This window comes from Erpetoichthys calabaricus, chromosome 4 (genome assembly GCF_900747795.2).
Source record: "Erpetoichthys calabaricus chromosome 4, fErpCal1.3, whole genome shotgun sequence".
Classification (NCBI taxonomy): Eukaryota; Metazoa; Chordata; class Cladistia; order Polypteriformes; family Polypteridae; genus Erpetoichthys; species Erpetoichthys calabaricus.
In genome coordinates this window covers 156,627,449-156,653,182 of record NC_041397.2, presented here as the reverse complement: position 1 = coordinate 156,653,182, position 25,734 = coordinate 156,627,449, and the positions used below count along the sequence as shown (strand labels likewise).

The 25,734-nt window shown below is 37.3% G+C and overlaps 1 protein-coding gene across 1 annotated transcript in view; it reads left to right on the top strand.

Annotated features, from left to right (window-relative positions):
* Positions 1-25,734, top strand: part of synj1 (synaptojanin 1) — a 540,854-nt gene that overhangs the window by 349,389 nt on the left and 165,731 nt on the right. Inside the window, 1 exon segment of the mRNA XM_051926623.1 lies at positions 8,489-8,645. Within this exon segment, the coding sequence (XP_051782583.1) occupies positions 8,489-8,645 (157 nt within the window).

Sequence of the window (25,734 nt, the reverse complement as noted above, 5' to 3'; positions counted from 1 at the left end):
TAAATGCTTCGTATTCTATGTGTGTGACTCACTATGTGCTTCTTAAATGGGCTTTCTTTTTCATAGACTGGCAGCGCAGCCACTGATCTCCACATAGAGTGCATTACATTCATGATGTTACAGCTCTCTAAACATTTTAGAATACCAAGATGTATACTTGATATTATTTTCATGGTTACATGCATTAAAGCATATATTAAACATGGTGGTGCAGCAGTAGTGATAAGCTGACGCCCAGTCCATGGATTGTTACTGCCTCCCACATAATGCTTGCTGGGATGTGCATGACCCTCGATGAAATAATTTATTGCAGCAGTACTGTGTCTGTCAAACATACCAACCCCCAATTCCAGTCCTTCCATTTTCTTTCTCCATGTAACCCTGCCACACAATAAGTTTTATAAAAAATGTCAAACCAGCTGTAAGCTTAGGATGCCGATTTCTTCAGAACTTTTAAGGAACATTGAAAAATCTTCATAATACATGTTTAATTATTCCATTCATCTATACATTCAGGGTTGCGCCAACCCCAGCAAGCATATAGCGTGAGGCAGGAGCAATCCTTAGATGGGGCACCAGCTCATCACTACCACTTCGCCACCATGCCCCCACATGTATAATTATTAACAGTATACATTATTTAAATTAACAATTTATCTGTATAATGTAATATACATACTTTAATGCATTTCATCTTAAAAATGATATCAAGTATACATCCTAGTATTCTAATGACTCAAAGCTCCAAGAGGATAGTGCTTGGAAATATAAATTGACTTGGAAGCCAGTCATTATCGTCTGTAAATACACGCTGTCTTCTACTGAATTGAATTGAATTCCTTAATTGTCATTGTATGGTACAATGAGATTCAATATGCAAATCCTCCATAAACTTGTTTTCCTATAAAATGATAAAATAACAATAATAACAGTAATACGATAAACAATGAAAAATATACAATATGCCAATTGCCTGAAACATATTGGTGCCCTGAAATTTGGGTGGGGGCGGGGTTTAGGGTGCACATTTTTAAAAGCATTGTAATTGGAATACAGTATTGTCCAAATATTACCTCAGAGGGTGTTGTAACATCATCTGTTCTAACTCTGCTTTAAGATGGACAGAGGTTTTTAAGTAATTTACAGAAGTTGCACGGCTTAATGTACTTTAATTGCTGCAGAACATCTGTAAGTTGTAAGCTATTCTTCCCTGAAGAAGACCCATTTTTAATATTCTGATATTTCCCCTTTTTATATTTTTGCTAATCTAAACTTTAAAGTTAAATGCTTGACAGTCTGCTGCATACTTTTTTACCATTTCAGGCTGTTCATTGCATTTCAACTGATTAAATTTGAAGAAAAACTGAGGTGTTCTTAAACTTTTGACAAGTAGTATAATTATCCACTCCATTGTTGAGTAAATCAAGCAGCGATTATTTTTCCATGATATTTTTCAAATGGTCCAATATAACAACTTCCATACAGACATGATATCCACTCAAGCTAACAATATTTCATTTTTCCCATTAAGCCCTGCAACCCTACACACTCTTCAAATAATACCCCATTAAAATGAATCATTATAATGCAAATGCACTTATTTTCAAATTAATAGAAAAGTAAAATGTCATTACAAAATGTGCCTCACACATGCCCAGCCCCTAATTGTATTTTGTTATTAGAAACAATTACCATCACACAAGAATAAATCAGGTATTAGAAAATTAAGAAGTATTCCTCATTTTGGTTCTTGGAGAAGATGGACCTCAGTGATTAGTTTATTAAAACTAAGTTGTCATGATCTTGAAAAGAACTTTACAAAGAAAATCTTGCTTATGTGAAAACTTTGCCCATCACCAGCGAGTTTCTCAATGTTGACTCTTCCAGTATCCTGAGAAACATTTGAGTTACAGTAATGTTACCACTTCTGACATCTTTATTACTTGGGTAAATCCTTAGTCCATCAATTCCAGAAGATGTCTGCAATATACTGTTCTTGCTTCCAACTTCTATATAGGTCTTTCTTCAGAAAAAGCCTAGCAGATACAGAATTTTTTCAAACAAAAGTAGGTGATTTGGGGTAAACACCTTCAAGTTGTTTGGATCATTGGACAGTATAGTTGTAAGTTGAAAGTTTTAGAATGAATTCAGCTTCACAAATAGTCTGAAAACCTTCTTCATCCAAATAGGTTACATTGAGAATTTATTTGATTAAACAAATCGTATATGTCATGCTCCTTCATGATGAAAGCTAGAATGAGGGTCAAATGTCTATTTGTTGCCAACTTGAAGCAATTAATTTCCTGCTTTGATTGTGTTCCATTTTTGTATTGCCTTTTTTATCTCTTGTTCAGCTCCAATGAAATTAGTTTTGTTGTTGGAATGCATCTCTAACACCTGCTCTTGTTAGGCAATTAAGCGTTGAAGGGCATTAACAAAGGAGTCTGTGTCCATGAAGGCTGCCTGTGCTACGTGGACTGCTCAGTAGCCAAGAAGGTAAAGATGACACCATATTTTCTTATAGTAGTTCTACCATGCCTGATTTCAAATTGACCAAAATAGTTCCCATTAATTCTGGTAAATAGTGGTTCATCTATAAGGGCTTCTTTTCTTAAGTAGATTTACCATCAGTTGGTGACCAGTTACACCATGTAACTACCACCAGCAGGTTGTACACTTGGACAGGACTGTTATTATTAAAATACTTTTTACACAATTGAAGCAGTACATGTTTGTCTCAACCATGACCTATTTGTTTATTAGCATTATTCATTATTTGGCTGGTGCATTTGTCCAAGGAGACTTAAAACATTTGACATACAATTGGTTACATTTTTTTTTCATAGTTCCAATTAGAGTACAGGCAGGTGAACTGAATTGCTTATGGTCATAGAGTGTCAGCAGTAGGATTTGAACGCACAACTTAAGGTTTTGAGGTACAAAGCCTTAACCATAACACCATATTGCCAGGATCTTTTGCAGTATTAACTTCAACTCTGTCAAGGCTTCTCCACTGATCCTTCTACCAACATGAAGAATTACATCTTGAAATATTGCAGTATGTTTGTATATGTTACTGCTCTTAACAGGCTCATGCCTTTGTGGGATAGAGATTTGATCTTGAAACTTTTTTTCTGGTAATAACACATTTCTAGCACATCCCGCATAAGCTCATAATACAATTCTTCTTCTTGAGTATCATTTTATAAATCAACCTTCTTTGGTATAACTGACATTCATTTTGAACTTCATCCATGTCAATCAGTGCTATATTTTCACTTAGCTCCTTTAACTTCTTGGATAAGCTAAGCAATATGTTTTTTATTCTGGGGAATTAATTATGTGACTCTACCATAGCCTAATTTGCTAGCATCGGAGAGATCATGCAGCTGAGTAAAAACAGGATCTCCAGAGCATCTTTGCTTGAAATAGATCTGCACAAATAATTGCATATATAATTGTCTATTTGTTGCGATTATGATAAGAGGTGCAGTGACATACTATCAGGAAAGTGCCAAATACTGCAATCTGTTTAGTAGTTGTGCACTGTTAGAGATTGATGTCTCCCAGTTGCAAAGTACTTTAAACAGCAAATTATACTTGCAACCAGTCTGAGACATTTCCTAAGTGAGAGCACATTGATGAATTAAAGGAACTCGCATCATATGACAAAATGTAGGCAACTGTGACAATACATTTTTAGGAGTCTGATCCATAAGAGAAGTATAGGTAATACATAACCTCTACCACCTTACACTTTTTATATGTTTTAGTACCAAAATGAAGAGAACTATCCATAATTTCACATTATTTTGTCTTCAGTAATAATGATATTAATCAAAAATGCATACTGAGCAAACAGTTGCAGCACTGTACTCAAACATTTATACATCCATCTGTAATTCAACCACATAATATGTATGTAAATAAAATGTAAGCAAGCAGCTTCAATACCCAGTAATGTTACATCCACAACGCAGACAACTATTACCTATTTACACTATAGTGCATGTATGTTTGCAGTAGGACATCGAAAGCAAAATCGGGTAAAAGTAGTCGTTGTATTTTATTTAACAGAGAGTTAAAAATGTGCAAAGAAGGTTTTAAAAAATTATCCAACTACCAGGGTAAGACACACACCAACCCCTTCTGAAATTTTTCCAAAGTTGCATTGCTTTTGAATTGTTCGACAGAAATTTTGAAGGATCTGGAACAAATGGCATTTTACACAGCTGAATTGTGGTTGACTTGAACTATATAAACATGCCTGAACATGAAGTGTTATTGTAATATATTGATGAGGAATTTAAACAGAAAAGCAGATGCTTGCAAATGGCATACTTTCCTCATGAATGGAGGTGTAGCTGTTCAAGGACTGAGAATTGCAGCATCCGTCTGAGGCTTGCAGGAGAAGCTGCAGGTTTGCAAGATTACAGATAATGAGGCAAACATAGGAACACCATTTCTATCAAAGACTGAACCCAACACCATTGCTTTGATCATAGGCTACACTTGGCAGTTAGTTAATATTTTATGGTATTTTATAATAAACACTTTTAACATAGTAGATTTACAGTTGCAACATAACCATATCTTATTTATGATAATGTGTAAATACTGTGTAAGCATATAGTGAATTTGAGAAGTATTTAGGCAGTGATGTTCTTTTCTTGGTTTGATGGTGCTGTATTCTAGCACATTATATAAAAAAAAAAACAAAAAAAAAACAACTCAAGGGCTGCAGCATGTGACAGTGTGCCACCATCTAAATATTTCTTGAACTTGCAATCTGTTATTACGTGTAATGCTTTTGCATATCTGTACAACAGAAATATCAGGCTATGTTTACATTACTATAACTTCTTAATCTTACATTACTGTCATTTAAATGTTATTATCTACCTTGATTTCAAAAACACATGCAAGTTTTTTTTTTCGTAATACAGCAAATCTCCAATTTAACATTTCCATATTGAAACTTTTCCCACATTTAACATTTTTGAATGGGGATTGGTGGTGATGGCAGATTTTCCACATGTAATATTTGATTATTTTTATATTACAGTTCAACTTTATTTCATAATGTTTCATATTATTTGAATATTTACAGTATTTACTATAAATACAGTGACATATTTTTTAACAAGTGTGCTGTATCTTTATTTTAAAAAACAGAAAAGAAACGCTTTTATTTTTATCCAGTAAACGTTTAATGTTTTAAGTAATTCAGCATTTAACAATTTTACATTAACAATTTAAGCAGTTCCCTGATAAATGAAGGTTCAATTGTATTTTATGCAGTTGCATTACAAAATATGTATATCGTTATAGTGTTTCTAATCAAAATTAGTTATCATAATTATAATATCAATGGCAATAGTCATCAATCATTAGTTTGTTGTAACCATGCAACTCTAGCTTGAAACATCACTTGAGTCCAAATTGACTAACCAGATATAGATTTTGCATCCATCTGGACCACTGCTGAGCAAGTTGTTCCGGTAAAGTGTCATTACAACCCCTACCACATGGTCCTTGCAGGCAAAATCAGTGGGTCACATACTGAGCTCAACATGAACTGTAAACCTTTTTTGCTGAGGGATTTGGATTAGTTGTCAACTTTATACTTAAAGTAGCCAGACTGGATACACCACTATATCCCTAATGCTGTTTCAGTGGGAAGTAAATCCTGATGGAAGTCAAGGTGTTTTATTTCTTTTGCCCTTTTATTTTCAGGGATGTTTTTCAACACAGCTTGGCTTCTGCTAATCCATCTTGATTATTTAATGTCTTCTTGTCCAGCAGATTCAACTAATTTCACGCATTCGTTAACATAAAAATTGTGCAAAACTGTGTCTTCCAGTGAAGCATCAAGCAAGTGCCTTTTTGTCCTCTGCACATCTGAAAGCATAGCAAACACAGTTTGGCTCTAAAAAAAGTGTCCTTGCATCCTAAGTTCTTCTAAAGCCCAGTTGACAACCATAAGAATATGAGTAAATAAGTATTTTCTAAAAGAATGTTAATCTGATGGAACATGACTTCCACATGAGCCATTCATGCCACACATTTAGGACCCTTGCAAGAACTCCAGTCAGTGTGCTTTTTTTTTTCCTTGAAGAAGTTGCTCATTTACTATGGTCCCTTGGTAAGAAGCTCCATGATTAAATATCACACAAATCTTTTTCTTTCATGATACAGAATTACCCTGCCTTACAGTGTGCACCCTGTACCTACGGTGCAAATATCACCTGAAGATGAGTCCCTCAGGTCTGAAAATGCCCGATATATTATTGCAGAAGAACAGAGGACAAGTACAAGTAATGATAGAATTCATGATGTGGTTGCACTAAAACCGAAAAGGACGTCTAGCTGCTGATATGACTGGAGGTGAAAGTAAAGTCCAACGTTGAAAAGAAAAATTCACCATTGGAACTTGGAAAAATGGACTAAACTTTAGTAATTAGTGAAATAAAATGGAATGGAATGAGCCATTTCACATCAGGCAATCATCAGATCTGCTACAGTAGAGAAGAAATTTTCAGAAAAAATAGATTGGCCTTAATTGTTAGTAAAAGGCTATCAAAAGCAGTCTTTGGATACATCCCCAAAAATGATAGAATAATCTTAATATGACTGTTGTTCAAATTATGAGCTTCTAGTTGCAACATTTAAAATAAAACTGGAGAACAACCGGAAAACAAGGACACAGAGTTCTGATCTTGATAAAATTCTTAATGCTGCTGAGGTAAAGAACTGATTTAATGGGTTGAAACTGGAAGACAGAGTGACAGAAGAACTTTGGACAAGGTTAGTAACATTATACATCAAAACTATCCCAATCAGAAATATGATCAATTAAGCCAAGTAGCTGTCTGTAGTGTCCATAGACGTTTCTGAGAAAACAAGAGAAGAGACAACCAAGGGAGATTGTAATACATATGCCCAACTAAATTCACCGTTCCAGAAAATAAGAATGCTAAGAAATTAAAGTGGCTAATGGGACAAACAGGAGGCCTTTTCAAGATGATCAGAATCAAAGTAGTGTTTCATGCAACAATGAGTATAGTCAAAGATGGAGATGACCTTACTGAAGCAGAAGAAATCAAAATGAGATGGCATGAATATATATATGAATATAGCTGTTGTAACATTGGGGGCAGAGATATGGCAAAATAAAATTAAACAATCAACATGGCAACAGGATTGGAGCTGCAGGCTTTGACTGCATTGCTGAAGGCTAATTTAATTCAAGTTATGCAGTGACATTGTACAATGATTGGATGGTAAGATTGCCTTCTTTGCTGTCTTTTGTGAGGAGGTGGCATGCAGGAATTATGGGTGTTTAATGCAAATCATTATACTCCAATTTCATATTTTTTAAACTATATTAGGCTAGTCAGTTTTTTTAATTTTGAGGTTTATGGGGACTGTATAGAAAGCTTTTGATTATATTCTTGGCATCATTGTGAATTATATATTATGCTTAAATAGAATTAAATAGAATGGAGTAGCTATGTTAGCAGCACTTTGTTACGCAATTTCTTTTCCTTTCTGTGGTAAGGATTAGATCACTTTACAGTAATTTGAAAAGCTTGCAAAGAAAGCATGCTATTACAGCCCATTTGCTGAGTGTTTTCTGAAATTGTCTGCCTTACATGTGTATTTTTCCAAGAGTCTTACAGAGTGGCTCCTGTCTTGTCTGCAAAAATTTTTACAAGCAAATATGGCCGTAAAGCCTCCAGTCTGCACTAATAACTACTTGGAATAATTCCAGCGACTTGCCAATGTGAGCTACTAAATTTGCAGACGTCCTCCACTGTAAACCATTTGAATTCAGCATGTAGCTTGTTAAGCATCCATTTGTTCCTCTTCCAATGGAGTAATCCCTGGACAGTCTATACTATTCAACTGGAATAATCCCTGGATTAGTCTATACTGTGCAACATCTGTAATGATAAGTTTCTCATTGAAAAGTAGTATCTGAGTGAGTCAAATTCATGGTGTTGCACATAAACTATTATTTGGACTTCTGCTTTTTTTTTTTTTTTTTTAATGAAAATTGGCCAGTGTAAATCTGATTGCCTGTTGTGTGCGAACCTTTTCCTTCTCTCTCACGTCCATTCTGTCTCCGAAATAAAGTGAATGAACTTCAAGCATGTGCACACTTTCAAGCCATTTATAGAGATGCATGCGTTATGGCATTTACTATAAGCTGAATGAATGAAATTCATTATGGTTGTCTGTACTCGCCCAAGGACGGTGGCGAGAGAAGCAACTAACACCATCTCCAGAGCCTTGATTCACCTTTCATGACTCCCCAAATTTTATTTTAGGTTATTTTAATCAGTTTTCATTTTACAAAACACTGCATAATTTTTACCAGTATGTCTCTTGCACAGCTCATCACAATAAAGTACATGGTCAGTGCTGTGGGAACATTAAAGGCGTTTATGAATCGAGAGCTAATGTCCCTTTGGATTCATTTCAGGTTTTCAGAGGATTTATGGAAGGCAAATTAGATTTTCCACCCACATATAAATATGATTTGTTTTCTGACGACTATGACACCAGTGAAAAATGTAGAACTCCAGCCTGGACAGACCGAATTCTTTGGAGGAGGAGAAAATGGCCTTTTGAAAAATCTGGTAAGTTTATAAGCACAACAGTTATCTGTTTATCCCATATAGACTTGTCCTTCATTGTCTAGATCAGAACATACAATCTGTCTTGGGAGTCTCCAAGATGTCTTTTAATGTAGAGTTTTGTGTCATACTACAAATGTATGCTATTTGCTTTGCAGTATTCTAGTCCACTAGAGGTCAGTATTCATGATCTGACTCTAAGCATTCATAAACAAGTTACAGTTAGGTCCATAAGTATTTGGACAGTGACACCATTTTCATAATTTTGGCTCTGTAGGCCAGTAAATTGATTTTAAATTAAGCAATCAAGATGTAATTGACAGGACTTCAAATTCTTTTTTGAAACTGGAAGGGGAAAATTTAACACAAGTTGGAGATTTCAGACTCTGTTGGAGGAAATGGGGGTTGGGGGTCAAAACCCATAGTTTAAAAGGCACTTTAATATTAAAACTTCAGGCATATTCCCAATAGTTTATATAAGTTTAAGTAAATAAAACTATCATTCAGTTTTTCAAATAATTTGTAATTTGTGCTATTTTGACTTTAAATAAATAGTTGTTTTATTTTGCTTGTAGAGATTTTCACTCATATTTCAGCAAAAAGCCAGACTTGCCATGGAAAAATTGCACCAGTAAAGTAATACAAAACAATCTCAAGAATGTAGTGTAAAAATGCTTAGAAAGTTGTTTTTTTTTTTGTTTTTCTACATCAATACCATACTGTTTTTCCTGTCGGAGTATAATGTGCTCTAGCATATGAAAGTTGAGGAGTTATAAAGCTGTAAGTGTGAATGTAGTTAATATGAGGAATTTAAGATATTTATTTCAAATATAGTTGTTTGTAACTTAGATGGCACAGTAGTGCACAATGATTAACACTGTCACTTTATAGATCCAGCATACTGTGTAAAAATCCAGCACCTGATTGTCTGCATAGAGTTTGCATGTTCTCCATGTATTTCTGTGCTGTTCTTTTAGGTTCTCCAGTTATCCTGCCACATTCTCAAAGCCGTGAATTTCAGTGAATCAATAATTTTTAAGAAGTAAAGTACATTAAGTCTGCATACGTGGTATAACATGGATAACAACATGCTGCCCAGGATAATGAACTAGAGGAAAATGAAATGAGAAGTATTGACAGGTCAGTTAAAGAAAATAAAATGCCTTAGGGAGAAGAAATCAAGAAGTGGTTTAATGGTAGTTATTTAAAGCAGATTTGAAAAATATCACAAGACTGTAATGATTGGACTGTTTTGCTTGTTTGTTTTGTTCATCAGACAAAGGCAAGTATAAAAATGAACAAAGGAAATTTAAAGAAAAGGGCTTCGTAATGTAGTTCAGACTAGGTGAAGTGGAGAAATCTCTGCATCCAATCAAAGCTCAAAAGTGCAGCGGAGCCACATGATTTTATCAGGACAACTCTTGATCTTCTATTCCAGACAGTGTTCTCCACTTTTTCATTTCACTTTTTAATTGACCCTAAAGCTGTGGAATATGCACCTAAACTCTAGGTGTCAGTCTTTACCCCGTGTACTGTGGTTTGCAAACTAAAAGTACAGAAGTAGATCTAACTTCCATTCCAACATGAACAATATGATGTGTTGATGAAGAACCTCTTTATGATCCTTTTATTTTGCCCACCAGAGGTTTAGGGGGCATGCTGATGATTATTATCTACATAATCACAATTGTTTTTTTTAATAAGCTTGATTCCTTTAAAGTATAAGTTTAATATTTTTCAAGGCAAGGTTAATTCCACTGCACAACAAATCTTCTTGAACACTGTTGGGTGTTTCTTATAGATTTTTTTTGCTGATCACGAATATCACATCAAAATTTACCCATCACGTACCGTTTCAGAGAAATCTTCAGTTTTGTCATGATTTTTCCTTATATTTGTATCCAAACATTTTAGCTCCCGTAAGTGACTTATCAACAATGGTTTGTGCAGCCTGGGCATGTCCAGGCATGGAATCAGGCTAGGTTAGAAGCTGTTCTGTGGAAGTTGACATCCTGGGCATGCCTGGGCAGGTCTGAACGAGCTTGACGCTGCCTCAGCATGCTATAAAGGTGGCTTGCATACACCGATCCTGCTCATTTGGTTAATATAGATAGTCAGTGTGTATGTATAGTATCAGTATAGTAAAGTGTAGTATCTGTAGCAATATAACAGTAAGTAAGCTTGATGCTATAGACGTTTTGGTGTCAGGCGATATGTCTCGTCAATGTCGTAACAGCCGTGATACATTCTGCTATATCTGTGGCGAATATACACTTGCGCCTCAGAGTTGTTGGATGACTGCTCTTGTGAAGAAAGCTTATCATCTGTTTTTCGGCTGCAAAATTGGTGATCAAGACAAGGAATGGGAGCGTCACATTTGCTGTGTGACATGTGCTGTCAGTCTGAGAGCCTGGCTCAGAGGCACTCGAAAGACGATGCCATTTGCTGTTCCGATGATACGGCGAGAACAGAAAGACCATGTGACGGACTGTTACTTCTGTTTGATTAATGTGTCTGGTTTCTCTGCCAAAAACAAGAAGTCAATTGAATATCCTAATCTGCCTTCAGCAATGAGACCCGTGCCACATGACGACAGTCTTCCAATTCTGAAACCACCAGAGGATTGGACCTTAGACGAACCAGATGAAGAAACTGCAATGCAGGGTACTGACAGTGACATTGACCCGTATTTTGAACTGTGCTCATCAGGCGATCCACATCTGAAAACACAGTCCAAATTGAACGATTTGGTCAGAGATTTGGGTCTGTCAAAAGCAAAAGCCGAGCTGCTGGGTGTGAGACTGCAGGAATGGTGTTTGCTGTCACCAGGTATGAAAATTTCTGTGTTTCGAGGCCGACATGATATAACCACATTTTTTGCCCAAGTCGACAGTCTCTGTTTCTGTTGTGACATTGAAGGATTGTTCTCGGCCTTGGGTTGTGATCACAACCCGGAAGAGTGGTGTCTCTTCACTGAGGCTAGGGATCTACACTGGCAATCGGAAGGTTGCCGGTTCGAATTCTGTAAAATGTCAAAAGGCACTCTGCTCTGTTGGGCCCTTGAGTGAGGCTCTTAACATGCGATTGCTAAGCGCTTTGAGTAGTGAGAAAAGCACTATATAAATGCACAGAATTATTATTATTATTCGTCAATGTTATGCCTGAAATCTGTTCTGCTACATAATGAAAATGTTTATCCTTCAGTACCTGTTGGCTATGCAGCACACATGAAAGAAACGTATGAGAATATGTAACTGTTGGTGAAGCATGTCCAGTATAGCAGGTACAACTGGAATATCTGTGGAGGTCTTAAAGTCGTTGCTCTGTTACTAGGACTGCAGCTCGGCTATACAAAGTACTATTGTTTCATCTGTGAATGGGACAGCCGTGCCAAAGAGTCGCACTATTCTCGACAGAACTGGCCACTCTGTGTAAAAAAAAAAAAAAAAAAAAAAAAAGTTAGTTCCAGGACAGAAAAATGTGGCACTTGAATCGCTTGTCGACCTGGCAAAGATATTATTGCCTCCTCTTCACATAAAACTGGGAATCATGAAGAATTTAAAGAAAGCACTGAACAAGGAAGGTGAAGGTTTTTGTTATTTAAAACAGATGTTCCCAAGAATAACTGACGCCAAGATCACAGAGGGCATTTTTGTTGGCCCCCACATCAGACATGTTATGAGTGACAAGCGGTTTGAAGATCTGTTAGATGGGCCGGAAAAAATTGCCTGGAAAGCCTTCAAAGACGTTGTTGTCAATTTTCTGGGCAATTACAGAGCCCCAAACTAAATTCAGATGGTAGACAAACTTCTCAAAGCATACAAGACAATGAAGTGCAACATGTCACTCAAGACTCATTTCCTCCACTCACACTTGGACTTCTTCCCCGCAAATCTCGGTGCTGTCAATGACAAACACAGTGAAAGGGTTCACCGGGACATTGCTACGATGGAAAAACGATACCAGGGCAACTAGAATCCGTCAATGCTTTCTGACTACTGTTGGACACTGCAACGTGATGCACCAGACATTGAATATAAAAGAAAGTCGGGAGCAAAACACTTTTAATTCTGTTGAATTTAATAGCTTATGTGAAACATAAACGTGACTAAATATGTTATTGTCAGTAAACATATAAATGTCTATTTCTCAGAGTTCCTACGTGATGCAGTAAAACCAAAACTATATTTGTGCATACCCAGTAGGTACCTGTCACAATCAGCAAGACTTTAAAAAAAAAAAATTGTTGTGCAATGTTCTTTACAATCATGATATATATTAATTTTCATTGTAAAATTGCTTTCTAAAATGAAGTGTTATTTTATAGATTTTAACAGTACATTGTCTGTTCTTGCAACCTTCAATGGGTCTTAAGGGTATGCGAGTTCATATGTCACTAAAAACCTTAAAACTTATCAAATACATCCACTTTGAAGCAGCAAAGGTTTTGATTTACGAAGATATGTTTTCCATGTTTATGAGGCATCCTTGTGATAACAAAAGGAATCTAGAACTAATTATTTTATCACTGATTGTTTGAACTAATTTTCTTGAGATAAGAATACATTTCCCATTTTCTTGTCTGCTTATAGCCTGTGAGGTGGGTGGAGTAATGTCAGCCTCTTTGACGCAGGTCTCCTTGTTCTTCTCAGGTACACTGGTCCACAATCACATGCAGGTTAGGCTGATTAGCATTGCTACGTTGGCCAATGTGTGTTTATGTATTTTCACTATGGTGGACTAGTGCCCCATCCAAGGATTGTTCCTGCCTTGTGTTGGATGCTTCCTGGGATATGCTCCAGCTGCTGTGCACCCGCTAGCCTGAAGAAATGGATTAGGAAGATTCAGTTCAGATCATCTGATTATATACTAAGTGCTTACTCAATATTTTTTCATTGAAGTAAGCATTATCATCTAGCAGCGATAGGCAATCTTTCTGACATAAACAAAAATTCTTGACATCATTCAATAATGTCAATAACGTGCGCTTGGCAGTGACTTTCCAAGGTGAATCCACGCAGAGGATAACAAACTGGGTGGTTAGTGAAGTAAACTGTACAACTGGTCTCCTTTTAAAATGGCTGAATCTCAGAACAATGGTTTGCTCTTGGGTTTTTTACCTTCTTAATGTAGCATTGATACACTGGTTTGTAATATCTATGTAATCTCAAGATGCTGAACTACGCTTGTAATCTATGGATTTGTGCACCCGTAGCCCCCAACTAACCCTGTATTTATACAATTCATAAAAAAAGTTTCACTTTAGAACACAATTTTATGTGGCAAATTAATGTATACCATGATTGTGGAAAAAAATTACCAAACTTTTTCTTTAACTTGAGTATTATGGATTTTTCTTAATAATTGCTTACTGTCCATCCAGTGGATGATGTATTGAATGATATGAATGTTTTGTAAAATACTGCATGAGAGTAGTGATCAAACTAAAGAGTAAAAGTTTAAGGTGTAGAGTGTAGGTGAGTGCAAAATTGGCTCAAACCCAGCTTAGAAAATATTTATTGTTTATGGAACTTTTCCTGAATTAGATGAAGTTAACTGTGGGTTCCACATTAATAATTAATAAATCTTGGTGCTAATCCTCTTTTCAATTTATATAATTAATTTTACTAAAAATGTCAGCCATAAGGCAGAAATAAAGAGCCCGTTGTTACCTAAGAGACCTGCTTGCAGTTAGAAGCTCTGTTCAGCCTCTGCACAGGGGCGTAGTCAGCCTCTCATGCGGGGAGTCTTTTATCCAAAACATTGGACTGTTTTTTAAAATTGTCCATAAAAAATTGTTCAAGAACTGGACAGGCTTTTTAAAAAAAGTTTTCAGGCAAAGTCTAATTTGTCTTTTATTCTCTTGAGGTTTACCCATGGTTTGTATCTTGTGGTAAGCCCTCTGTCTTTACTTTCATAAAGTCTTCTCTTGATTGTAGACTTTGGCAATGATAGGTCTATCTTCTGGATAGTGTTCTTGGTTTGTCTAAATTTTATGAATGGTTCTTCATCAATCATTCAGAACAGTCGTCTTCTGACCTTCTAATGTTGTGGAGTTCACCAGTGTGTTCCTTATTTTTAAGAATATACCAAATGATTGATCTGACCACTCCTCATGTTTCTGCTTACTTGCATGGACAGCTATTTGGACCTATGAGATATATATATTGTGATAAGGGCGCTGTATAGTACCCGACCCAACACAGACTCACAATGAGGCACGTGTAAAAACACAAAAAGACTTTATTGTTCTTCAGCTGGGGGGCACGTCTTCCCTGTGAACCCCCCAGCAACAACACAGTCCAAGTAAGCACAAATCACAACCCTTTCTTCTGGCACCACCACTCCTCCCTGGCAACCTTGTCCTCTTCCTTCCGATTCTGGCTCCCGAGTGGTGGTCGCTGGCTCCCTTTTATTGGGTACCCGGAAGTGCTCCAGGTGCTTGATTGCCAACATCCGGCTGCACTTCCAGGTGTGGCAAAACCAGTGCCCAAAAAATAGAGAGATAGATAGATCTTTATTGTCATTGTCACTTTTACAAAGGAACAACGAAATTGAAGGTGCAATCGACTCAGTGTGAGGCATAAGAGTTAAAAAGACAAGAAGAGAGAAAATAATAACAAACCGAATAGTAATAAAAGTACTTTACAAAATATACAAATTGCACTTGTTAACTTAAGGTCTATATTGCACATTGGGAGAATGATATGGAGCAGTTTTATTCTGAGTTCAGGGCCATGATTGTTTTTGGATAAAAGCTGTTTTTAAGGCGGTTTGTCCTGGTTTTCATTTCTCTGTATCTCTTGCCCGATGTCAAAAGCTGGAAGAGGCAATGACCGGGATATGATGAATCCTGTGAAATGTCTATTGCTTTTTTGCGATATCGGGAGGTGTAGATTGGCGGCGCCAGCGGAACCCCACATGGCTGCACAGAACTCCAACCCCCATGAAGCCTGGGGGAGTCTGAGGCACCGCTGCAACCCAGGGAGGCTGCCATCTAGCGTCCAGGGGGAGGTACTGGGCTTCCCACCCTTGTCCCCCTGGCAGATGTGGTGAAGGGGTCAACCCCAGCCATCCATCACAATATATATAGATATAGAGATATAGATAGACATGATAGATATCTTTGCTCTTTTTTTATTTATTTGATAATCTCATTTTGACACAAATTACATGTCATGCACTCCTGCCTGTCGAGAATACCAGCCTAATTTAATACAGTAGTGAGGTCATGATAACTAGTAAAATATTAGCAGACATTAGATAACGCTTTCTTTGACTTTTTACAACCCAACAGAGCTGCCTAATTAGACAGCATTTTAGCAACATTAATAATGTATAGCAGACCACAAAAGGTCTAGCTGAAAGCCCCGTCTTGTGTTCTTGATTTTCAGAATAGTTGTTTTGTTTTGAGACAGTTTTATTTTTTCTCATGCCTTTTGCTCCCTTTTGAAAAGCAACCAATTGCTCCCAAAGCACCATCATGGGTAAAGCAGCTTATTCCCACTCACTATGTATTTAACATGTGCTAATTATGTTTTATTTTTTATTATTTTGGACTGCTAGTACTTTGGGTAGATCAGCCTACCAGAACCCCACACCACCCTGTTAGCTACATTCCTGCAGGATTTAAATGGAGTTTTCCTTTAGCTGCACACACTGAGAAAACAGTTTTGTAATCCTGAGGGCCTAAAAATAAAGTCCCAACACTACTGTCACAGGAAGGATGAGCAGCTGAAAGGGGTTGTGTCAGATTCCTGACCGGAGACAATGTAACTAGTAATCTGGTTTAGTTTGCACATGACTTTAAACTAGGTGAAATTATCCTACAGTCAGTGGAATCAATACTTGAGTACCTGAGCCAATATATGAGAAAATAAATAAATGTAAAGTATAATTGACATATAAATATTAGATATCATTACATTACTACATCTACATGTCTTACCACGTCAACTGGAATGACTAGTGACAGGTCCACCTCTGAGCATCAGTGTGGACTGTTCATAACTGAAGACCAAGTAAGTAGACAACTGAGAAAGCTACAAACAGGAAAAGCTTCGGGACCAGGTGGAGTCAGTCCTCAGGTTCTTAAGGCCTGTGCTGACTAATTTTGTTGTGTCCTCTGTCACCTTTTCAGTCTGTCCCTCACGCTTCAGAAAGCGTGTTCAGAACCGTTCCAGACCAGTGGTACTTACATCTCAATATCATGAAAACCTTTGAGAGACTGATCCTGGACTAAATGAATGCTCTTGTAGTAAACCACCTGGACCCACTGCAGTTTGGCTAATGGACAAAGATTGGAATGTTGGATGCAGTTATCTGTCTGCTCCACAAGTTTTGTTTTTTTGTTGATTTTTTTTTTTCATTTCTCCAGCACATTCAATACAATCCAGCTATACCTGTTAAGGGGTAAACTCGGAGGTTTGCAGGTGGATGAGCCTATGGTATTCCGAATAAAGGACTATCTTATAAAAGACTGCAATTAGTGAGACTTATATACTGGGTTTCTTATAAGGATGTTTGCAACACTGGAACATCACAAGGAATAGTCCTGTCTCCTTTTCTGTTTACTCTCTACACCTCCAGCTACAAATATAACACCAGGTGCCTCATGTATAAACGATGTGTACGCACAAAAATGCTGCGTAAGCCCGTTTCCACACTCACATCGCGATGTATAAAACCTAAACTTTGCATAAAGCCACGCACATTTTCACGCTAGCTCAAACCCTGGCGTATGCAAGTTCTCCACTTGGTTTTGCAAACTGGCAGCACCCACTGTCAAAGCAGTGTTTTGGTTCCAGTGTGGTTTCTCTTTCTTTTTTAGATCCACATCCCTGATATTGTTTATTAGTTTAAGGCTTCTGATTGTAATTAACCTGTAACAATATAATGGTCCACGGAATGGCCAAACTATTCCAAATACCATAGCTGCTTTAGTGTTGTTACTCTCACTGCACATTCTTCTTCTTTCAGCTGCTGTCATTAGGGGTTGCCACAGCGGATCATCTTTTTCCATATTACTCTCACTGCACCACTTGGAGTATTTATATCACTTTATCTGAGTGTGGAATCACAGTTCTACAGCAGCTGATCAGAAAGAGAATTATCGGTATACAGCATCTAGCACATGCTGCCTATTTGAACTGCTCTGATACGGCAAACGCTTCAGAGCCTGTCCTGCACTGACCTCGCAGTTCAGAAACAGTTTCATCCCAAGAACTATAAACGCAATCAATCAGTCCATCAAGTGCTCCTTGTAGAACTGTTTGTATTTATAAGTACAATCACCTCACTGTAAACTTGCAATAGTTATAATATTGCACAAACTGCGCCACTTTATAAAGTGCGTATTTACATATGATGATGATATTTTTTTTAAGATGAAATGCAGCAAAATGTTTATTACATTATACAGATAAAATGTTAGCATCATTTAAATAATCTATATTTTTAATAATTAAACATGTGAGGACACGGTGTTGCAGCGCTAGCAATGAGCTGGCGCCCATTCAGGGATTGTTCCTTCCTCGCACTGTATTCTTGCTGGGACTGGCGTGACACTGAAAGGATAGATGGATAGAATAATTAAACCTGTACTACGAAGATGCTTCAATGTTCCTTAAAAGTTTTGAAGAATCTGCATTCTAAGCTAACAGATGGCTTAACGTCCATTACTGAGCTGATTGTGTGGCGACTGAAAAAGAAAAGAAAGAAAAGGAAGGACAGGAACTGGAGGTCAGTACGTTTGAAAGAGACAGTACTGCTGCAATAAATTATTTCATCGAAAGTTGCGCACGGCGCAGCAAGCATCTTGCATGAGGCAGGAACAATCTCTGGATGTGGCACCAGTTAGTCACTATCACTGTGCCACGGTGTCCCCATGTTTCATACATGCTTTAATTCCAGTCATCATGAAAATGATATCAAGTATACATCTCAGTATTTAATTATTCAGAGAGATGTAATATCACGAATGTAATGGATTCTGTGACCTGTCGGAGGAAGAGAAAGCCCATTTAAGAAGCAGAATAGGAATCCGGACAGAATATAGGAATCTGGTGGAAAAGTTTGTTTCTTGCTACAAAGAGAATTGTCTGCATCTTAATATCGGTTAACCTGTGGAACTGGTTATTTACTTTCACAGCACTGAAGAGCCTCTGTGTCCAGTCACTATTCAAAGAGTCCACTCCTTCAAGGTCCACTCCTACAAGTACTTGTGGGTCCACATTAATGACAGGTTGGACTGGTCTCGGAACACAGATAACTATATGATAAAGAGCAGAGCAGGCTCTTTTTCCTTTGGAGACAACATTCCTTTAATGTGGGAAGTGACATCCTTCATGTCTTTTATAACTCTGTGATGAGCAGTACACTTTTCTGCGATATGGTGTGATGGGTTGGTAGCATCTGTTCAAGAAAGATTTACTGAATCAGTAAGCTAAATAAAAATGGCAGGCTCTGTTATAGGGCACACTCTGGACACCCTGAAGGTAGATAATTAAAACATTATCATTGTGATCAATCCTGCACATCCTTTCTCTGACACACTAACACTGAGTAATTTCAGCCAATGAACTATTCAGTGGAAGTGTGTTAAGAAATGCTACTGGGCCTCCTTTTTACCAACAGCATATGAGGCAACATAATACCTCACTGTCACTGTGACAGCCAAGTCGGAACTTTTCTTTCTTTTCAGTTTTCTTACTTTATATTAATTCTGGTGTGTGCTCAGACCAAAGTGTTTTCATTGTTTGTTTATTTATATATTTATTACTTATGTATCTATTTATTTATTTATTGAACCTCTGTGAAAAGCCAAATTTCCCCTTGGGGACAAATTATTTATGAATGTATGAATGAATGAATGAATGAATGAATGAGGCCTGAGATATGAAAATACACATTAATAAGAAGACTTAGGAATCATTTTCAGTTTATCACAATTCCTATCCATGTAGTGTACATAAACAATTAAGAAGGATAATAGAATGTTATGATACATATTAAGATGTCTTGAAGACAAGACAAGTAGTGTAATCCTCAAGATCAGGGTGCCCACACTTTTTCGGCTTGCGAGCTACTTTTAAAATGAGCAGGTTGAAATGATCTACCTACATTAAAAATTATATACTGAGTATACTTTAACCATAAAATATATGTTGCCGTACCTTGCATAACTGAATAACCCTTATGGCACAATAACAATTCAATACATTTATGGTCACTACAGTATTTGGATTTAATAATCTTCATGTGGGAAAAGGCTGACTCACATAAATAAGTATTGCCAAATAATGCAGTCAAGGAGGTAGCACATTTCCGCATGTTTGGGTACTTTTCCTCTGTGAGTAAGTTCCAAAGCTGTCCAAGAGCCCCAGACTTCAGCTGAATGACATCCTGTATTGTCACAATCTCATCCTCCACTGTAGAGGAGTTTTAGGTGAAACAGTGTTGCAATTTTTGATGCAGGTGAATCACCCTCAACATCTTCCCTAAATGGATAGCACTTAAATGTAGCGATTGGCTCAAGTAAAGCTGAGTCTTGAAACCGTCTGTCAAAGTCTGACAGACAATTTTCAATCTGCTCTGTGTAGCGTATGCTGTCAAGTTGCGCACACGCCTTCCATTGCATCTCCAGCTCTGACGCGAGGTTTTGGATGTTCCCCAAATCAAGGCGCTGCAGCTTTGAGGACAGATGTTGCATTTTTCGTTTGAAAGCATTAACTGAGCTAATCATATTGACCATGGTTTTCTCTTTTCCTTGAAGCTGTAAATTAAGCTCATTCAACATGTTGGTCAGATCAGAAAAAAATGCCAAGTCTAGCGGCCATTGATCATTATTAAGTTGCTTATATTCTGCATGTTTAATGACAAGGAGAAACTCCTTTTTCTTCAGCCAGGGGTCTTGAAACCTCAGCAGGAATTTCTCCCTAGCCATCTGCCTCAACAAAGGCGTCTTTTATCATCTCTCCATCTTGGAAGGACTTCTTATGCTTAATGATCGAGTGACTCACTTGGAACGATGCTTCGGTGTGTCTACTTTTGCTTTTGAGTTCAGCCAAGTGAAAAATGACGGCTGTCCGATTAACTGCGATTTTAGTTCCCTCCCCTTTCTCTTTCTCAGATCGCTTTTCGGAAGGAAGTCAGGTTCGTAGTTTCTATGAACAGTTCGAAGTGCCTTTCCACATTTTCCTCTCATATTAACCAACAAATGTTTTTTTAAATCCCTTCTTTATTCGATATAAATTGGAAGGCTAACTACTTAGATAGTCATAGTTTTGCAGTAACTTGCGCGTTTGATCTTGCGTGCGGGATGACCAGTGTGTTAGAAGAAAAGAGATCTCAGACTGGCCACCCTGTATGTCAATCAAGTAGCAAATGCCATAGGGAGGATATATGATAGACTAACATTTAAAAAAAAATTTTTTTTTGAATGCAACGCGATCTACCTGCACTACCTTTCCGATCTACCGGTCGATCGTGATCGACGTATTGGGCACCCTTGCTCAAGATATACAAACTATGTGTGAGACTGTTAAAGCAGGCTGACACAGCAGGGGCACCCTCTGCCCCAATGAAGGCACTCGAAACAGACAGCAGAATTAAGCTTTATTGTATAGCAGACATACAGACTCACTTAAGATGAAACAATGAGTCCCCAGCAATGGGCACCTTTTTCTTTTATTACAATTCTTATTGTTTAAGCCATTATTCTTTCTCGTTTGTCGTCCAGCATTCCAATACTCTAGTCCTGCCTCTAATTGATTCCACCAATAATTCTTAGTTAAGGGGGTGTCAAACCCCGCTCTGTCTAACTTATCGGTTTGTTAAGGACTATTCTTGCTACTATAATTTTCAAAGAGTTCACATTCTCTCTAAGCGAGGGGCCCATCTTTCTCCAGCTCTCCTGCACGTCTTACCATTGGCTCAATAAACTATTAGTGGTTTTTAGCTCATACAGAATAATAAAAATATGTAGGCACAAGTCCTTTTAATCCTAACTCTTACCTCATAATGCTTAGTAAAATATAGTGTCTACTTTTCTCATGTGCTTACAATACTTTTCTAATACATACAGATTACCACTTTTAAGAATACAATTTTCTATTGTATTTTGAATATTTTATGTGGTTTTTTCCTCTTGAGTGTTACAAAGAAAACTTTAACAGTGTCAGAGAAATTTTAGAGAAAAGAGACTAGACCTGCAGACAGTGTGGTGTAGTGGTTAAGATTTTAGACTTCAGACTCTGTGGTTTTATGTTCAAATTCCACTACTAACACTGTGCGACTATGAATAAATCACAACCAAACACAAATGTTGTAAGACACCTCAGATAAAGGCATCAGCAAAATGATAAATAGTAATAACTAAAACACTATAGGTATAAGCTATGAGCAAACAATGAGCAAGTTGAATCTTTTCAGTTAAGGCAAATGGAGGTTAAGTGGAATCATGGTAGAAGAGTTAAAAAAAATATTATGAAAGAAATTACTGTGCTGCATGTCAGTTTTTATTTGTATTTACTTTTTCATGAATTCGTCAACTGGAATTTGAGGCAGAGGTAGAAAACTGTTATGGGTCAACTTTATACCAGTGTTAGAAAATTTTTAATTGCACAGAAAACCAAAAATACATTAAATAATTTATCAAGTAGGGTGGTGGACAGTAGTTGTGGTCTTTAAATATTAATTTCATAATTATTGAAAAGGGTAGGTGCATAGGCTTTGACAAGTTATGTTGGGCTCAGTGGTTTGTTGTTATTTCATGTACTTAATAGTACCAGATATTTGATAAGTTGGGGTAAGTTTAAGCATCATCTGTTGTGCTGAGCTGGCAGCTTGAAAGATAGAAACTAATGTATGCTCTTTCAATGGTGTCAATCAATACAAACATCTACTTTGGTCTGATAAAATAAATAGGAAGGTGTCTAGTCCAAATGACTTCTGTAAAATAAAAGTCTATTATATTCTGGTTTTTCTTATACCGTTCAGTTGAGCCACCACCCTTGAAATTTCTGTGCATATAGCAACTGTCCATTCTGGTTCTTTACAGGACATCCGCTTATTTCTTAGTCATCTTTCAGTACATTTTGTTGTTCACTTATCCTTCATTTAGTTTCCTGATATGCATGCAAAGGTTTCTGACATTTATTAACCCTTTTTGCTCTTTTTTTTAAGAAATAAGCTATGTTACCCTAAAATTATTCTTCCACACCTCCAGCTCACATTAGCAGGGAGAATCAATACCGTCAGGATAAACATCCTTCCCAAACTTCTATTACTATTTCACATTATGTTCATATACTTTAGCAAATTGTTTTTTAAGAAACTAGGGCGCTTTGCCCTCTGCTCGCTTCGCTTGCCAACCCCCCGGCCTGCGCTACTTGCCAGCCACTTCGCATCTCTGCCACTCATGTATGTGGATTTCACTTTCACCAAACAACAAATCTTTTAATTCTCGCAGATAGGCCTCTTCATTGGGAAGAAACACTACTTTTCCCTGATGGCAACACGAATTAGACGATCTACAAGTCTCCGACTTAAACTTTAAAGCCTAACAATATCTACATACTTCTGTCATATCACCTATGTCCATATATTTGATCTCTTTTTCGCTGTTCCATTACTTCCCCGAGTAATAATTTCCATTTGTTAGCGCTAATACGATCTTTACCATCAGTTTTTGAGGCTTTCAAAATTTGGTACTTTCATAATCTTTAACCTGCTCTGCATGTGTATTGCGCCAATATTTTTTAACCTCTTTATGACGTTCTACTTTGTCTTCTACTCTTTGTGTTTTATTTCCGACCCCGCTTGGAGCTGAGAGTGCAGGAACTGTGTCTGACAATAGCATTCACACAAATGAGAAGTGATTGGACCATGGGCGTGGTTGTAAATGTTTAAGAGGAGTGCAGGACTTGTCAAAATCTCTTGGCAAAAAGTCTTGTCTCGCGGGACCTGAAATTATCCTTCGCAGGAGTTGAAATTATCTCCGAGAAAGTAAATTTCCTTTTATAATAGAGAGATTAGACTCAATTATAACTTCATTTATTTGGAATTTGGGCTACTCTACAAAGACCTAAAGCACAAAGTGGCATGGCACTACCTAACTTTTAATTGTATTACTTTGCGGCAAATATACTAGGAATAAAGACCTGGACATTGACACGAATTGATGAACATACACAAGTTCTGATCTGCAATAGAAATAAAATCATGCTGTGCTTCTTTACATGCCCTGCTTTGTGCCCCAGTAAATACAAATTATTGTCAATATACCAATGATCCAATTTTTCGTCACTCACTCAGAGTATAGAACTAATGCAGGAAGCACTTCAAGACAGAGAAGCTTTCATCTGTTGCACATCTTAACACTAGAATTACCAGAGCCTATGAAAAAACTCGTATATCCGGCCCACCTTAAATCGCTTCTTAAATCCGTTCACACCTTTCCGCCAGCATCCTTTGTCCTCTAAATGTGCTGATAAAAGACAAGCTGCCAGCAGCTGGCTATTCCATCCCCCCACCGACTTAGAACGTGAGCAAAGTTTTCCCAGCTCACGCCTTGATTGATTATGTGGGAGTGAAGTGGAGTTTTACAGTGGAAATAAGAGATCATTATTCTAAAGTAATCTGTGTAAACACATTGTTAAAACAGAAACTTTTTCATATTTTAGTAATAAATGTTACAAAATGTAGTAGGCATAAACTATAGAATATATAAAGCCCGAGTTCCAAAGATCAAATAAACACTTTCACAAAAGCTTCAAGAATGATTCAACAGCTTCTGTGGCGTAGCACGCTAAGATTTGCCTCTTAGCGCAGAGCAGCTTTTCCTTGCCTCACAGACCTGAGTTCAATTCCCCGCTGGGGATGAAGTGTTGCTTTTTTTTCCTTTTCTTTTAAACCTCAAACGGACATAAAATTTATACGTTGGTATGCACTGTCAGTTACTGAGATCATTATATTTTCATGTGGGATGCTCCTTTTCAAATATTTTTTTAACAATTGAGACTGCAATTAACAGGAACAACTGTCCTTATAACTTATTTTTAAGATCCATAACACACAGACAGACAGAGCACTGCGTAATAGAGAGACAGACAGGCAGAGAAGTCACTAGATATATAAATAAACAGGGAAGCCACGTGTACTGAAAGAAAAAAAGAACAACATGTGCGTTGTCCCAGCTGCACTGAATAAGTGCAGGCGCTCTAACATCACCCCTCCCCCGATCTTACTTAGAGAGTCAGATGGGGGGAGGGGTGATGTTAGAGCGCCTGCGCTTATTCAGCGCAGCAGGGACAACGCACATGTTGTTCTTTTTTTCTTTCAGTACACATGGCTTCCCTGTTTATTTATATATCTAGTGACTTCTCTGCCTGTCTGTCTCTCTATTACGCAGTGCTCTGTCTGTCTGTGTGTTATGGATCTTAAAAATAAGTTATAAGGACAGTTGTTCCTGTTAATTGCAGTCTCAATTGTTAAAAAAATATTTGAAAAGGAGCATCCCACATGAAAATATAATGATCTCAGTAACTGACAGTGCATACCAATGTATAAATTTTATGTCCGTTTGAGGTTTAAAAGAAAAGGAAAAAAAAGCAACACTTCATCCCCAGCGGGGAATCGAACTCAGGTCTATGAGGCAAGGAAAAGCTGCTATGCGCTAAGAGGCAAATCTTAGCGCGCTACGCCACAGAAGCTGTTGAATCATTCTTGAAGCTTTTGTGAAAGTGTTTATTTGATCTTTGGAACTCGGGCTTTATATATTCTATAGTTTATGCCTACTACATTTTGTAACATTTATTACTAAAATATGAAAAAGTTTCTGTTTTAACAATGTGTTTACACAGATTACTTTAGAATAATGATCTCTTATTTCCACTGTAAAACTCCACTTCACTCCCACATAATCAATCAAGGCGTGAGCTGGGAAAACTTCGCTCACGTTCTAAGTCGGTGGGGGGATGGAATAGCCGGCTGCTGGCAGCTTGTCTTTTATCAGCACATTTAGAGGACAAAGGATGCTGGCGGAGAGGTGTGAACGGATTTAAGAAGCGATTTAAGGTGGGCCGGATATACG